Source organism: Sycon ciliatum, chromosome 4 (assembly GCF_964019385.1).
Source record: "Sycon ciliatum chromosome 4, ocSycCili1.1, whole genome shotgun sequence".
Lineage (NCBI taxonomy): Eukaryota > Metazoa > Porifera > Calcarea > Leucosolenida > Sycettidae > Sycon > Sycon ciliatum.
This window is the reverse complement of record NC_088646.1, coordinates 24767455-24783939: the sequence shown is the minus strand read 5'-3', so window position 1 is coordinate 24783939 and position 16485 is coordinate 24767455. Positions and strand designations below refer to the sequence as shown.

The window sequence follows — 16485 nt, the reverse complement described above, 5'->3', positions numbered from 1 at the left end:
CAGCGCTCTGACCAGAGACCAGGAATGACGACGCGTGGGCTCCGGAACTGCCACCGAACGTTGGTCGACTTCTTGCAGGGGCTGGTTTAGTCGGCACCGCCGCTGCATGATGACCACCCGCAGAACTGACTCCGTGGGCCATCTCCGCTGCTCCAGTAGCGAATTCTGCCTCGAGAGTCACCCATTCCAATAGCGTTGGTACACTGCTGGGTTTCGTGTTGTTGTGACGCCAACGGTTAAACTGGGTCAGCATGGCCATCGGCAGCTTGTTTTGCAGCTGTCGGAACAGAAGACCATCGCCCAGCTCATATTCCTTGCCTGCATCCACCATGTTCACTATCAGCACATCCAGCAAATCGGCGAATCTCTGCAGGTCTCCAGGCCGGCCTGTCCGGAGGGCGGGGAACGACTCTATTTCCTCAAATTGGAGGTTTGTCTGTCTCTGCTCGCCACCAAATTTCCTGTCTAAACGGTTTACGGCGGCTTCGTAGGCATGGGCCGAGTAACCTAGGCTCTCGATGGCGACCAATGCCTCTCCACCTAAATACTGCTTCAGGTGCAGGAGCTTCACCTCCGGACTTGAGCTCGTCTGCCCAACACAAGCCATGAAGGCTGCTCTCCAGGCACAATAGGCTCTCTTGTTGCCTGTAAACATTGGAATTTGTATGGGTTTCAGCCGCCGGAATATCTCGTCCGATGACTGCTGATGCCGTGTTTGGCCTGGTGCTACTGATGGCACCGGTACTGGTGCGGCAGTCGACCCTGCTGGTTGCAAGCCCATGGCCTGTGGAGCGGGCGGGCTCCACAGACTAGCTGCTGGCACAGTGTGCACGCCGGCCACACCACTGGCGCCAGCCCACTGCCGAGACGCAGATGTAATTATTACTGGCGACTGAGTAGTGGTGTGACGGGTGTCAACGGATTGCTGGAATAGCGTGGCAGAAGCGGATCCAGGCGACCTGCCGATTGCGCTGAATAGCGTTGCAGGTACGGATGATCCAGGCAGTCTGTCGATTGCGCTGCTTCCGCTGACTGTCTGCTGGGATTCAGGCATATCTGGCCTCATTCCGTTTGCGCTGTTGGCGCTGGCAATCTGGAGTGCTAACGTTTCAGCCGGTGACACAGGTAGGTTGCTGGTCATGCTGATCGCTCCAGTGCCGTTCGCGCTGTTTGCGCTGATCAATCCCCAAGGCGCTGATCCTGCAGCTAGCGCAGAGGTCACAGGCTGTGCGCTGTCCGCGCTGGTCTAAATTTCCGACGCATGCACAGGCCCGGATCCAGGCGGCCTGCCAATTGCGCTGAATAGCGTTGCAGGCTCGGATCCAGGCGGCCTGCCGGTTGCGTTGAATAGCGTTGCAGGCTCGGATCCAGGCGGCCTGCCGGTTGCGCTGAATAGCGTTGCAGGCTCGGATCCAGGCGGCCTGCCGGTTGCGCGGAATAGCGTTGCAGGCACTGGTGCAGACTCTGGATCTGACGCATGTGGTGCGCTGCTCGCGCTCATCTGGGGAACAGCCGCGGACAAAGGCGGACCGCTTGTCGCTCTGTTCGCGCTGTCCAAGTGCCCGGTGGCGCCAGACTCTAAAGCGGCAGCAGCTGGCGCGCCGCTCCCTCCAACCTGCGCCGCAGCCGCGGACAAAGGCGAGCCACTTGCCGCTCTGCTCGCGCTGACCTGGGTCTTAGACGGAGTGAGCGCTCTGTGGACCAACGGCGTCTCTGGTCGCAACTCATCCGTGCCCATGGTGACTTTCGGTCCGCTTTCGCTGACCGCCTTGTACTTGTCTTCGCTGACTTCAGCAAGACCGTACTCCGTTCCCCGGTGCTGGTCTGCAACTTGCTCTACGCCGGCTGTCCGGCTCGTCGGCTCGTACGTGTAGCCATGGTAGCCGTAGTCGTACGCTAGTCCACGTGCAGCAGTAGACTCCGAGGCCTCAACTGAACTTCTGCCGTGCGCGTGCAGGTAGCTCCGGGCTCCAGCCCAACTGGGCATAGTGCTTGCGGCAGGTCCGCTGTACCCGTACCCGACCTCCGAAGCTAGTTCGCGTCGAGCCTTGACTGGGTGGGGCCGCTGTGAGACGCCCAGGTACGACTCGTAGTCAGTTTCCTCCGCGTAACTACGTACCTGCCCACGTACGTCCTCCAAAATGCTCTCGGTTGCGGTAGTGAATTGTTCCTCGAGCAATTCCGCTTCCCGCAGCGTTCCTTCCATACGCTTCTCTTCGTTAGTTGAGCTGTACAGACTGACGAGGTTCATGATAGCACTGGTGGCGTTGTCATAATGTGAGCTTAGCTCGGCTAGCTCGTCGTTAGCTTGCTCTCCTCGCACTCCGCCATTCATGGAGCGCACGAGAAGTGTCCGCCGCGCGTTGGTGAAGTGTTTTTTAGCCACCATCTTTTCTCTAAGCAGCTCGCTAAGCTTCTCGCGCTTGTTCTCTACTGCCGCTGGTTCTTCTCGGTGGTTTGCTTCCTCGGTGCTGGCAGTCCCGTCCTCCGCGGCATGGCTGTCTTCCTCCTTGTCCTCTTTGACTGGAGACTCCATAGCCGCGCTTAGGTGGAACGTTCAGCACTTACGAGGTCGACTCGACTTAATTAACCATCCTCTGCTACCAATATGTTCTGTAGAGGCGTGCTCCTACCTCGGCACACACCCAAACCACACAAAGGACCAGCTCGCGACTACCAAGAAAACTCTGTTAGAAAACTCTGGCTCCAAGCCGCAATTGCTTGAAACCTTTCACCGAACTCGTAAGCACTAAAGCCTACTCTAGCCAACTCACTACTGCAGTGAAAACGTCTAGCTTATAACACTGGCATGCCAAGAACTCCATCAACAGGCGCGAAAGAAGGTGAAGACAAAGCCTGTGACAAAGCCTGTGACTTTAAAGTGTGAACCCTAACGAAAGTCACAGCTACATGTAACACGAAACGAGGCTGCATGTCAGTGACATGTGCGACCTCCTGAACATGTATTCTGTGTATTCTTTGTGTGGATTAATTTCTGTGCTGTGTTCTGTTGTGACTTCTCCTACAGTACAAACTATCACGTGCTGAGCTGTCTGGTCGTACACTGTGGGTATCAGTTTGGGACAATGCCCGCCTTGGACATAACGCTTTCCTTGGTGAAGTGCGTCTTCTACTCGACAACATTCAGAGCCATCAGGACACTGAAACGTTCGACTTGCAAGAAAAGGTTTGTTCTCTGGCAATCTCTGCCAATCTTTGCACATATGTATCACACGACTGTTACCTTTATCCACTGGTGTGTTGTACCAGCACATGCAACGTGTCTAAATACTTACTTAGGCTTGGGTCTTCACGAACAAGTCGCTTTCAGCTGCGGTTGAAAACGGCTTGTGCTGAGCGGGGGAAACATTTGTTTTGTGTGCGTTACTCATTCCATTGTGAAGAGTTTCATGTTTTCTTCTGCGATGGGTCCTATGTTGTTGACAGCCAGTAAGACTAGGATCTGACCTCTATGTTAATCACCTAATCTGAGCTTACCAGTTACCGCACATTGCCAAGTATCTTTTACAGCTTTAGTACCTTTTACAGTTTTAGTACCTCTTACAGTTTTCCACTTTTGGGGGACAACAACCTTGTACTGGATGTTAGCCGTGTGTTGGTGCAAGAATCAATAATTATGACCGTTCCTATACGATGCATGATGTGTGTTTCAATGTTCAGGATAGCTTGCCCTCTAACATGGTGGTTGATGACGATTTAGAGTCTGCAGTCCGTAAAGTAGACAACGACGTACCCATGGAGCCAATCCGGGAACGAGTGTCCAAAGAGTCCGTGAAGAATAGCATACCTGCGTCACCGGATTTGGAGAAGTCTGAGACTGGTGCAGCTGGTGTCGCTACTTCTGAAAACCCGCCATCAGTACAGTGTGAGATACAACAGCCAGAGAATGTGGATGATGATAAGTCACCCACCCCGGCTTCTGCCATTGGAAAAACGAGTGCTGGAGCCGAATCAGCTATGAATGAGTCCTCGCAGAAATCGGCTTTGAACTCTCGAACCACCAGCCTCAAAAGAAGTGTAAGTGAACGTGTTCTCCCCCCCCCCCTCCCTTTCTCTCCCCTCCCCTCCCTTTCTCTCCCTCCCTTTCTCTCTCTCTCTCTCTCTCTCTCTCTTACGTGCAAGAGTGTATGGTAATTCCCTGGCTTTTGTCTTTTGTTTCGCCTGTCACCTGTGTCTTCCACATTTGATCGCCCAGAAAATGCAGTGGTTTATTTGTTTAACCATGCGATTAGCTTGTACAACGGGCATGCCTCTGACATGGGAGAGTTGATAGAGTAAGCTTTGTACTGTCCATGACTGGGATATTGATGTGTCAATCTGCTTTCTTTGTAGAATTTCGTGTGATGTTTATTATGGTACTTGTGTTATTACAGAACAGCGTAACTAGCATTGGCAGCACTGCATCAGCGTTTGTCAACTCTGCAAGCGTTGTTGAGGTAACAGGTTCTATTACTCTCTCCATACTCTATGTAAAGAAGAAGCTTGATGTGCACATTGTCAGGTGTGAAGGCCTCAGCGCACCACACAAGAGGTCCACTGCTGACTCGTGAGTTACAGCTGTTGTGAGAGACTCTACAGTCATGTAGATATGTGCGTGCTATTTTTTACTTAGCAAGTTGTAAGATTCCACTGTAGCTTTTGTTTTATCCAAGAATTCTTACTCCCCGCCCCCACGCACGCGCGCGCACGCATGCACACACACACACACACACACACACACACACACACACACACACACACACGCACCTGTGCGCACACATGCTCTGTCTCTCTCTCTCTCTCTCACACACACACACACCTAGCGTGTGCAGCTACAATCCACTCTAGTTGTTCATGGGAAACCCTGCCCAGTGTCATTGTTCTTCAGCTAATAGTGCTACTCAGACGGGGATGATGTAGTGTACGCGACTGTGTGGGTGATCGTGTGTGCTGTAGGAATTTTACTGGGGTTGTGGCCGGCAGAGCTGTACACTGTGTGTGTGTGTTCCTAGTAGTGATGCAAGGAATATTCGAGTTATTCGAATATTCTAGAATACCGAGACCAGAAGGAGTATTCGAATGCAGGCAGCAACATTCGATATTCGAAAAATTCGGACTTTTTGGTTGTGTTATTTACGAGCTCCAACCTTGATCTCCTGAGCAATATGGAGGATGATAGTGTAGAAATTATGTTCTCTATCAGACTATCATCCATTCTTTCTGAAACCTTCTGTCCTGTTTGTCTCTATGTGTTTGTGCGTGCATGCGTTTGTGTGTGTGTGTGTGTGTGATTATCTATTGTAGGTATGTCAAGGCCTACTTGTTGCCTGATCCTAAGAAGCAGTCCAAGAAGAAGACCAAGCAAGTCTCGAAAAGCCTCAGTCCTACCTTCAATGAAACCCTATCTGTGAGTTCAGGATGGGCACAGGGGGTAGTAGTAGACGAGTAACGCGCCGGGAATTCTCGCCTTTGAGAGACCGTTGCCATGGAAATCTGCCTGAGATCAACCAGATGTGCCCGCAGGAATACAAACGTGCACGTGAGCTCTTTGCCCGCGAGCATTATGGTGTTTTACGTCGACCACGACGGCTACAATGGCCAACCAGACCACAACGAAGTTGGGGCCAAAGAGAAAGTTTATTTCTTTCCATCCAAATAATTATATACAAACGACCATTTTTATGAAAAATTATTTATGTACACAAAACGCATGTACGAAGTCACCACAAGCACTCTCAACCTGCAGGCACTGTAGCTCCTGAAAGTTCTGTACACGGCTGGGTAGCGAGGGGAAGCACATGTTACAACTGGTGTTTCTCAGGGAGCCGTTTGTACCGCACTGCAACTCCCTGATTTTCTCTTTGCAAACGTCGCAAGTCCTCGACTGACTGTCCCCATGGTTACCAATGTATTCACGTGTACTTGTACTTGTGGCACCCCGGGTTTTGCCCTGTGAATCAAACCCTCGCGTTTGAGTGTCGTATCTCTCAGATTACCCACACATTCGCCTGCTGAATGAACTGTCCCTAATGCTACTTCGAAGTACATGTAGTTCACGCTTTGCATGCATGCCTTCCACAACTCAGTGGGGCAGTACAGTGTGTTGGGCAGCAGGTGTATCAAAGCCAGTGCTGATAAGGTGAGACGTCCGTTGTTTAGGGGAGTGCTTCTGTGGCCAAGAAGTGCGTATCAGGCTTCATCAAACTGCATTGGTCCGGTTCGATCATGGTTGACGGTCACACAACTAAAGGGTTTGTTAATGGTTAGACTCATTTTTGGAATCACTTTCTACATGCATCATGTAGTCCTGTCAGTTGTAATTCCCCTTTCTTCTTCTTCTTCTTCTTCTTCTTCGTCGTCGTCGTCCCCGTCCTCTTTTTCTCTTTGGCAGTTCAAGATGCCGGAGAAGGACTTGACATCTCGCGTCTTGTGGGTATCGGTCTGGGACAATGCACGGCTCTCGCAGAACACATTCCTGGGAGAACTTCGCTTGGATCTTAGCAGCATGGACTTCTCGGAGAAGTGGACGAAGACATTTAACCTGGTGGAGAAGGTAGGGTGAATGTGCTCAGCTTATTCTCTCTTTCTTATTGTATTTTGAAAACCTATTGTTCAAGTGGGTTACTTAACAATTTCATTCATCTTGGGCACCCTGTAAGAAGACCTTGGGTCTGTTGGGAATGCCCAAGTAAAATAATAAAATACAATACAAAAAAAAAGTGGGATGTATTCAGTACTGGCTGAATTCATATGTTCTTGTAGTGCCGAATGACGTACATGACCTGCTTGCCCGAAACACTGCCAAGTCCAGCGATGCCATACCAGTATGCGTGTACGTGCACAAATCAACCATGCCGGCCCCATGTGCAACTGGAACAAGCAGCCCGGGAATGAAACCCACACCGCTTAGCGTTACAATCAGCGATGTGGTCTTCCTGCACGCCCAGACTCCCCGGGTGAACATTTGTATGAATTCCTCATACAAGTACAAAACATGCACTGTATCCGAACACCTGGCAAGGTTTCTCTGTTCATGGGTGGTTGGGTAGTCGATGTTCAACTGGGAATTGTGATGCAGCTGCAAATTCCAAAAATGCGGGGGGGGGGGGGGGCAGGTAAAGACAATGCGAGCGAAGAACTTTCTCTCTCTCTCTCTCTCTCTTTCTCTCTTTCTCTCTCTCTCTCTCTTTCTCTCTCTCTCTCTCTCTCTCTCTCTCTCTTATTTGCGTGCAATCTCTCAACCAAATGTGTTTTTGTTGTTTTGTTTCGCTGTGTCTGTCGGCGGTGTGTGCAGGACTGTGAACCTGTGCTGTTGCGTGCGGTAGGACATGCAGAAACGGCAACAGCTGCTCGCAAGGTGCAAGAAGAGGAGGAAAAGCGCCGCCTGGAAGAGGAGCGCCAGCAACAGGAGGCTAAACAGCAGGAGGAAGAGTGGAAACGCCTTGAAGCAGAACGCCAAAAGGAAATAGAAAAGCAGGCTGAAAGAGAACTGCTGCAGAAAGAAGCAGAGGAGAAAGAGAAACAGCGCCAAGAAGAAGAAGAGAGACAACAACGTGAAGAGGAAGAGAAAAGACAAAAGGCTGCAGCTGAGGAAGAACAGCGCCTAAAGGAACAAGCTGAGAAGGAACGGCTGCAGAAAGAAGCAGAGGAGAAAGAGAAACAGCGCCAAGAAGAAGAAGAGAGACAGCAACGTGAAGAGGAAGAGAGAAGACAAAAGGCTGCAGCTGAGGAAGAACAGCGCCTAAGGGAACAAGCTGAGAAGGAACGGCTGCAGAAAGAAGCAGAGGAGAAAGAGAAACAGCGCCAAGAAGAAGAAGAGAGACAGCAACGTGAAGAGGAAGAGAGAAGACAAAAGGCTGCAGCTGAGGAAGAACAGCGCCTAAGGGAACAAGCTGAGAAGGAACGGCTGCAGAAAGAAGCAGAGGAGAAAGAGAAACAGCGCCAAGAAGAAGAAGAGAGACAGCAACGTGAAGAGGAAGAGAGAAGACAAAAGGCTGCAGCTGAGGAAGAACAGCGCCTGAAGGAACAAGCTGAGAAGGAACGGCTGCAGAAAGAAGCAGAGGAGAAAGAGAAACAGCGCCAAGAAGAAGAGAGGCAGCGGCGTGAAGAAGAAGAGGAAGAGCAGCGTAGACTACTGGAAGAGAAGATGCAAAAGGCCGATGCTGAGGAAAGGGAGCGCCTTAAGCTGCAGGCAGAGAGAGAACGCCTAGAGAGAGAAGCAAATGAGAAGGAACGACAACAGAAAGAAGCAGAGGAGAAAGAACGTTTGCAAAAGGAAGCAGAGGAACAGGAACGTCAGCGCCAACTCGAAGAGAAGCAGCGGCAGGAGGAAGAGCAGCGGAAACTAGAAGAGAAGCAGAGGCAAGAGGAAGAGCAACGGAAACTAGAAGAGAAGCAGCGGCAGGAAGAGGAACAGCGGAAGCTCGATGAAGAACAGAAAACAAAGGCTGCTAAGGAGGAACGTCTCAAGAAGGAGGCAGAAGCTGCTGAAGAAGAACGGAAAAGGCAAGAAGCTGAAGAACACCAGAAGAAGCTTGAAGAAGAGCGTATAGAGAAGGAGGCTGAAGAGAAACGAATCCAGGAGGAACAGCTTAAGCGCCAGGAAGAGTATGCTGCTCGAAGGAAACAAGAGGAAGAAGCTGAAGCAGAGAAACAGAAACAAGAGGAAGAAGCTGAAGCAGAGAAACGGAGACAAGAGGAAGAAGCTGAAGCAGAGAAACGGAGACAAGAAGAATTGAAGAAGAAGGAGCTGGAAGAAATGTCAGCACTTGCATCACCAGCTTTTGCAGCCGTAATTGAATCAGCTGCAACGTCTCAATCCTTCGACAGGGATTCCCTAAGTAGCAAACAGTCAATTGGTGCACAAGACTCTTTAAGTCGCAAGGACTCGGATGGGCTTCCTCGCAAGCCTGGACTTCTGGCAAGAAAACATGTAAGTGACACACACCTGTTGGTTTGCGTGCGTGCGTACCTGCGGACATGCGTTTGTTCAGTGTGTGTGTGTGTGTGGTGCTAGTGAAGCTAATATCAGATCCACTCTGATTTAGCCACCCACACTAGTAGCACGTATTACCTTCACTGGGGGCAGGGGTAATTGCAGTTGGATCCCAGGACGGATACCCTGATGCCGTCAATCCTTTTTCTGCACCTTGTCCTCACCCACTTACTGAGGTGTGGTGAGCCCATAAGTGGGATCATTTTCAAGTCCACCCAGAGTTTTGGGGATTTCAGGGGGTGTCGGCCGTTGGGCGGTTCAATAGCCAATTGAGTCATCTTTCCAAGATTCCTTTTGAGTCTCTCTCCCCTCTCCCGGGGAGACCCACGTGACCAGTTTTGGCAGTGTGCGACAAGTACAAGTACAAGTACAAGTGTGTGCAGTATACAGTCAACTTTGCGTATAACAACACTCGGCGGGGCATCAGAAAAGTGTCCTTATTCGCGAAGTGTCCTTATACCCGAAGTCTCATTATATGTATTACAGTTAGATGGGACTTTGCTCTGGGCATGGGAATTCTGTCGTTATTAGCGAATTGTCGTTATATCCACAGTGGTTATTAGCGAAGTTGAGTGTATGCATTTACCAGTACGGCACCTACTGTAGTGTCACCGGATCAGCAGCTCTATGCTACTGTACGGGCCGCTGTAGTAATTGCCTTTTCCAGAATTGTTTCATTCAAATGTGAACTTGAGCATGTTTTTTTGTCATTTTGCCTATATGTCTCAACTGTGTGTGGGTGTGCATATGTGCGTGCGCACATGTTTTTTTTGTGTGTGTGTGTGTGTGTGTGTGTGTGTGTGCGGATGTGAGTGTGCGGATGTGAGTGTGCGTACGTGCCTGCATACTTACGTCTCTCTGTGTATATCTCTCTGTGCATTTGTGTGTGTGTTTGTGTGTGTGTGTGTGTCTGTCCGTCTGTCCACCTGCCTGTCTGTCTGCCTGTTTGTATCGGTGTGTACCGGTGTGTGTGTAGTCTATCAGCAGTTTGACCAGTCAGCAGTCGGCTGTATCCACCTACAGCATAATGGGCAGCAAGAAGGTCATGGTGACTGGCAGCATGACGGTGGCATTCTCCTTCAAGGCTGGAAAACTCAACCTGAACATTGTTGGCTGCAAGGATCTCGCTAGTCCTAACTCCAACGGACAAATCACATCGTACGGTTTTTTAATTTATATTTGTTTTTACTATTACCAAGAGTACATAATCCCCAAGAGTGTGCAACTGCCTGCACAACCTCTATGCTGTGCTGCGACGGCAGAACTTCACATCACGTGACATGGTTCAAAAGGTTATGCTGGCAAACAGTGCAAAGTGACCACAAGAGAGTTGTACCCAAAGCTGGGCTGCATACAACCCTGTATCTATCATGCACAGAGTGCAAATGATGGGTACGGGTTCATCACGTGATGTGAAGTTCTGCCGTCGCAGACCCCATAGCTGGAGTTGCACACTCTTGGGTTATGTACTCTAGCTATTACATGTAGTCTATTATTTATATTTGTTTTTACTATTACATGTAGTCTATTACCACAGCCCAACTGGAAAACATGTGGAGAGCAAAATGAAACAAGGAAAAGGACAAACGCAGGGATGTAGAGACGACGTGCCGATGTGCTGGGAGCAACTCACCCGACCGGAGGTCTCGGCGTCAAGTGTACTGTACCGTGTACAGTCTGCATGAAATCGGAACAGTGGAATTGTTTGCTAGAGTTCGTCTGCAGCTTTGAATGTTCTAGCACTTGCCTTCATGTGGCATTGTTTATCGAGTACAGCTACACACATACAGTCACGCAGTGCACAGAAAGGCTCCGTGGTTGTATCTCAGAGTTTCACGCCCAACCGTGCATTCATCAGACTCGGTACACACATACATTTATACACACACGCACGCGCGCACGCACACACACACACACACATAGTTAGAAAAATACACACAAACACCGTGACGAAGGGCCGCAGAGCTGTAACTTCAGGTTTCATGCATTTGAGCGCTCTATTCGAGCTGCCTCCACCTGCCTTGTTTGTGTAATTGGAAAAATCGGTTTGGCGGCAGACTGTACTACGACACGGCGATGATGGTAAAATTGTCGGATTGAGCAAAACTGTGAAGTCTATGAATGGCTGATGAAATTACATCCTCCGTGCGGCAGAGGAAGTTATGCGACTCGGTGCATGTCTATGTGTTCTAAGGGCCCCCGTTTCTAGAGGCAAGTGGCCATTTCCTGCTCAAGTAGAAGGAACGTCTTCTTGCTCTGTCTTGCGAATAGGCGGTAGCCAGCCGAGTCGGTCGAGTCAGCATCAGTATACCTTGCCGGCAGCGGCTTTAACTAGTGCGGTCGAGTAGATTTGCGTTTGCGCCTTTGCGGTGAAGTCAGGGACTCTCTTTGCCTTCTCTGTTGACACTGATTTCTCACTCAGGAGAAGGAAACACCTAAAATTTCCCAGATAACATGGTTGTGTATACAGTTGAATGGTAAAGAATGCGAACATACCAGGCTAGGTTGGTTTGCCCTACAGTCTTAGGCGTATGAGATCCCTGTACACTACTGGCATGTACAGTGGTACCATTTCAATCCGGTACCATGTGTGCTGGAGAAGTTGCATTAGGGAGGGTGCTGGATTAACGAGTCTGTTAATGGTGCAGCGGGCATGAGTAGGACATTTCGGCTACTAAAAAGTATGCTGGTTTGTGCAAAGTGCTGGAGTAGAGATGGACGACTGTATCATGTTCTGTTGTCGTTGTTGTTGTTGTTGTTGTTGTTGTTGTTGTTGTTGTTGTTGTTGTTGTTGTTGTTGTTGTTGTTGTTGTTGTTGTTGTTGTTGTTGTTGTTGTCATTGGTGTTGTTGTCTTGTGCAGATATGTGAAGGCCTATCTACTTCCAGACAGCTCCAAGGAGAGCAAGAAGAAGACGAAGTCATTCCCGAAGTCACGCAGCCCAACGTTCAATGAAACAATATCTGTTAGTTCCTCACTAGTACACACAGTAGTGGCCAAAGAATTCCGACCCGTTAGTCAAAAGTAGCGGCGCGTTTTCATTTCAATTACATCATGTGAGGACCAAAACCCATCTGAGGGCCGCATGGGCCGCGTGAGCCGTGGCGCTGCTTTCGGCTCATGGGTCAGATGTCTTTGGCCACAGCTGTTCCTTCACTGGGTGGAATAGGGGAGTTGTTACTTACACCATCTTGTAGAGCATGTACATGTACGTAGATACCTGAACCTCCGTGAAGCCCGTGCCCTTCCCTCTTATGTAGGAACAATTGCGGTACCCGAATAGAATACTGGTGTGTTACATTTCTCTGACCCTGTTAGAGTCCGTCAGACTGACTTTCCGGTACATCCGCTGTCATTTTCTTTGTTGGATCACTGTTTTGGTGTTTGTGGTAGTGTGAGCTGCACCATGACGGGTAGGCTTCCAGCCTGCTAACATACAGTCGTGCTGGAGGAGAAATGCTCCGAACACAGCTTCATGCGATGCGCTTTGCTTCGCTCGGTGTTCTTATCTCTTCATGTTAGTTTGAGTGAGGCTTGCTCACAACGAGTCCGTGCTCGTTCGTCCATGGAAGCCGTGGTTTACATTCTGCTACTCCCTACTGGTCTGTGTAGTGTATATACCCTGTTGTTACTGCTGTGTGTTTGTGTATTTGTGTGTTGCAGTATAAGCTGGAGCAGAAGGCGCTTGATGGCATCACAGTGCACTTGTCAGTGTGGGACAAGAGTCGCGTCGGGCACAACACTTTCCTGGGAGAGATCCGCGTGCCCCTCTACTCGGTCGATCTCACCGACCCGACGCCAGCGGAATATGTCCTCTGTGAACCGGTGCGTCTCTTACTCCACTGTGCACTACTGGTTTTCTCTGCCCTTGAACTTGGTTGACTAACATGCAGTAATTAGGAATCATGTAACAGGAGTTCTTCGTCATTGGCTATCATCGCCATTGTTTCTGGAAAAGGCTTATTCGCCAGGAACTCAAAATTGCTCTTGTCTTTGTAGACCTTATTCTGGTACAGGCTGGGTGTTGCAGCACTGAGATCCAGATAGATGATGCATGATACTCACATGTTTTCCAATACAGTAACTCTGAATGTTGTGGATGCGTGACAGTAGCAGCAGGTGCTGCAGGGTGGGGCACCGTCGTACCGTTCCTCTGTTTGTTTGAACTACTTCAAGTAAACCTTTGTCAGGTTTGGCATTCTGCGTGATCTCTGAGCTATAACTACCGGGCACAATTCTTTGAAGTGGCTGTGTTCTCAGGCTGCTGGCAATACCAGCGAGTTACTCAGCATCTCTGCCATCATCTGGACCACAATGTCGGGGTAATTCAGCTTTCAACATTTTTTTGCTGTTTTTTTTGTCTTTCTGATGCACAGGCCGCAGCCGAAGAAGAGGGTTCTTCAGTCGGCGAGCTAGTTCTGTCATTGCGTGTAGTTGTGCCAGAGTCTTCTGGCAAGAAGAAGAGTAAATCTCCCAAGATCACTGTTGAAGCTCTGATTGAGTCTGCCGACAACCTTCCTGTGAAGAGCAAGAGCGGTTTCATCGATCCGTTCGTCAAGGGGTGAGTGTCCGGGGTGTGCTGGTCTCTGGTGTGAACTGGTCTCCGGTGTGAACTGGGCCCGGTTGATATTGCAATGCGCTTTCCTGCAAGTGCACTCATATCTTGCTTATCCAGGCGCCAGATTTGTTTATGCCTGTGACCATTATTATGATTGTGTTTATAAGCGTGCTGCTGGGTAGAACGCCAGTATCAGTTGTCTGATGATTGCCTGCCACGTAACAGTTACACTCATATTATGTATCTCGCTTATCTGGGCGGTCCGAGACCGGGTACTGCCCAAAACTTTGAAATATTCATAACTCTGAAATAATTTAATTCTCTGAATCACATACATTTCAATGGGGAAGGGCTACACATCTGGCATATGACGTCACTATTTCCACAAAAAATGGCAAAAAGAGTAGTAATATTTCCGCTAAAAACTCACCCACCGGGTGCTTGTTAGACCAAGGTGCTCGTAACTTCGAGGTCCAGATAAGACAGATACGAGTGCACACTTGCATGTGCCATATGTGCTAGTGAGTCCTAGTGTTCAGTTTGGTGAAAACTGTTGCTTAGTAACGAGCCTCAAGCATCTTGGGTTCTGTGCAGGGCTGCCATGTATGTGTGTGTACAGGTGAAATCTGGCTTCAGCAAGCACCTTATTTCAGCATCCGCCCGGCTTCAGTATCCGCCTGGTTTCAGCAATCACCTGGTCTGTAAGACCACTATTCTTTGCAACCAGAATGTGTAAACGTGTAGAATATACGAGGATCACCCTAGTTGTAGCGACCACCTGTACTAAGAGACCGCTATACGTCTAATCCCGTGGGTGGTTGCTGAAACTGAGGCCTCACCTGTGTGTGACTATCCCCGAAACTTTTCAACCAGTATTGTTTCTAAGCTCTTGCCACTTGTATCTCCTTTGCCCTCCAGCTATCTCCTTCCGGATACGAAGAACAAGCAGAAGACGCAAACGCTGTCTCGTAACAACACGCCCGTGTGGAAGCACACACTTGTATTTGAAGGAGCACTGAGCGCTGAGAGTGAGCTGGAGAATCGCAGCATGGAGCTGACAGTCTGGGACTTTGACAAACGCGGCAGTAACGACTTCCTTGGCGGGCTGCTGCTGGGTCTGGATGAGAAATGCTCGCCTGAAGAGTCACAGCACTGGCAAGACCTAATGGCTGCACCAGCTGGACAGTGGGTTGAACGACGACACTTCTTGCAGATGAACCAGCGGCGTTAGTAAGCTGAGTAGCGCCTGTAGAACGTAACACAATCATTGTGTGGGATACGTATACCATCGTCCCACCGTCGTCCATCTCGCGATGAGGCGTATAGCAAGGAACGGGATAGTCCGTAGTCGTTGCACTGCACTGCATCGTACTGGAGTAGCAAGTTTTCAGTGTGATTTGCCAGCGTGTGAATTTCTTTGCTGATCTGCCACTTGGCGCGCCGTTTGTACTGGTCTCACCGAGGGGCAGCATTTGTTTGTCCATTTTTGATACAGCTGCCCATTATCCTTAGTCTGTATTTATAGGATAGCCTGTAGATCACTGGTTGCTGCTCACGCACACTGTTATGTCGTCAGGTTCACACTGCAAGTGTGACTTCCTTTTCCGGAGCTCGCGACTCTTTTAGCAAGGCACCGATTTGCACGAAAGCAAAAAAAATCTTTTTTTCACCGCAGCACCGTAAATGTAACTTTCCGTGCTCTCGTTGGACCGCATAGTCGGGCAATGATTTGATTTTTAGGACTTTTCTGACCCTGTGTTTCCGTCATATTATGTTCTTGAGTTTACTTCCTCCACCCGTTTACTATGGCTGACACACCTGACCGGATACTTTCGAGATTATTTATATCTTGTTTTTTTCTGCATCTTTCCTAATCTTATCAGCGTTTTCTGCTGCTCAGGGCAATCCTAACCAGTGCCTGCCTACGCTGATTCCCCTCTCATATGGGTTTATTTTTAACTTTTTGATTTTGGCACGACCGTCTCTTTGAAGACTCCTAACCTTGACTTTGAACTAGCTAGGGCACATCGTTATCCTGCCCATCAGCGCCGTCTTGCTAGCATTCCTGCTCAAATCAGTATTGATTTTGTACCTGGCCTGGCCAGAGCAGATGAGCAATGTGCCCTGTATCTTGTGTAGTTGCCACGGTCTGGTCTTCTGAGAGGACAGAGAGGGAGGGAGAGAGAGAGAGAGAGAGAGTGTGTGTGTGTGTGTGCATGTGCGTGTGCGTGTGTGTGTGTGTGCATGTGTGTGTGTGTGTGTGTGTGTGTGTGTGTGTGTGTGTGTGTGTGTGTGTGTGTGTGTGTGTGTGCGCGTGTGCATGTGTGTGTGTGTGTGTGTGTGTGTGTGTGTGTGTGCGCGCGCGCGTGTGCGTGTGTGTGCGTGTGTGTGTGTGTGTGTGTGTGTGTGTGTGTGTGTGTGTGTGTGTGTGTGTGTATGCATGCGCGCATCATGACTGTCATCACGGTCATGGTTGCTCTCTACCATGGGGAGTATCGTGTACATGTACATGTAGTAAGGTACCGCTCCCTGAGTCTACAGCAGTACATAACTGGACACAATATCTTTATTCGTGCTCAACAAAATGTGAGAACATGAATGAACCATAGGAGCGCAACGCATTCAAATGGAGAAACGAAATAGCCAATAATCGGGTGTGTATGCCACTGCTCCCTGCAAGCCTGATCTGTACGGTACCATCAAGCGTATAATTATAAGCTCCCTAGGCCCTGGGAGCTAATTTTTACTCTTGCAGTCTTGGTACCATCAAGAGTACGACTCGTACATAACCCCCTGGGGGTTATGTACTCTTGGTACCATCAAGAGTACATAACCCCCCTGGGGGGTTATGTACTCTTGGTACCATCAAGAGTACATAACCCACTCTTGGTACCATGCATGACTGACAGTCGTAAAATGGTATTTCACGACTC

At 49.5% G+C, this 16485-nt stretch overlaps 1 protein-coding gene across 2 annotated transcripts in view; it reads left to right on the top strand.

Moving 5' to 3' along the window:
- LOC135815215 (titin homolog) overlaps positions 1–15695 on the top strand; it is a 51036-nt gene extending 35341 nt beyond the window's left edge. For both annotated transcript variants that reach the window (XM_065328477.1, XM_065328476.1), the window contains 11 exons: positions 3029–3187; positions 3682–4038; positions 4395–4567; positions 5305–5407; positions 6392–6553; positions 7295–8932; positions 9972–10153; positions 11857–11959; positions 12658–12819; positions 13371–13555; positions 14471–15695. In XM_065328477.1, coding sequence (XP_065184549.1) covers positions 3029–3187; positions 3682–4038; positions 4395–4567; positions 5305–5407; positions 6392–6553; positions 7295–8932; positions 9972–10153; positions 11857–11959; positions 12658–12819; positions 13371–13555; positions 14471–14783 — 3537 coding nt within the window. In that variant the 3' untranslated portion in view covers positions 14784–15695. The remainder of the gene's footprint in view (positions 1–3028; positions 3188–3681; positions 4039–4394; positions 4568–5304; positions 5408–6391; positions 6554–7294; positions 8933–9971; positions 10154–11856; positions 11960–12657; positions 12820–13370; positions 13556–14470) is intronic.
- The last annotated feature ends 790 nt before the right edge of the window (positions 15696–16485 follow it).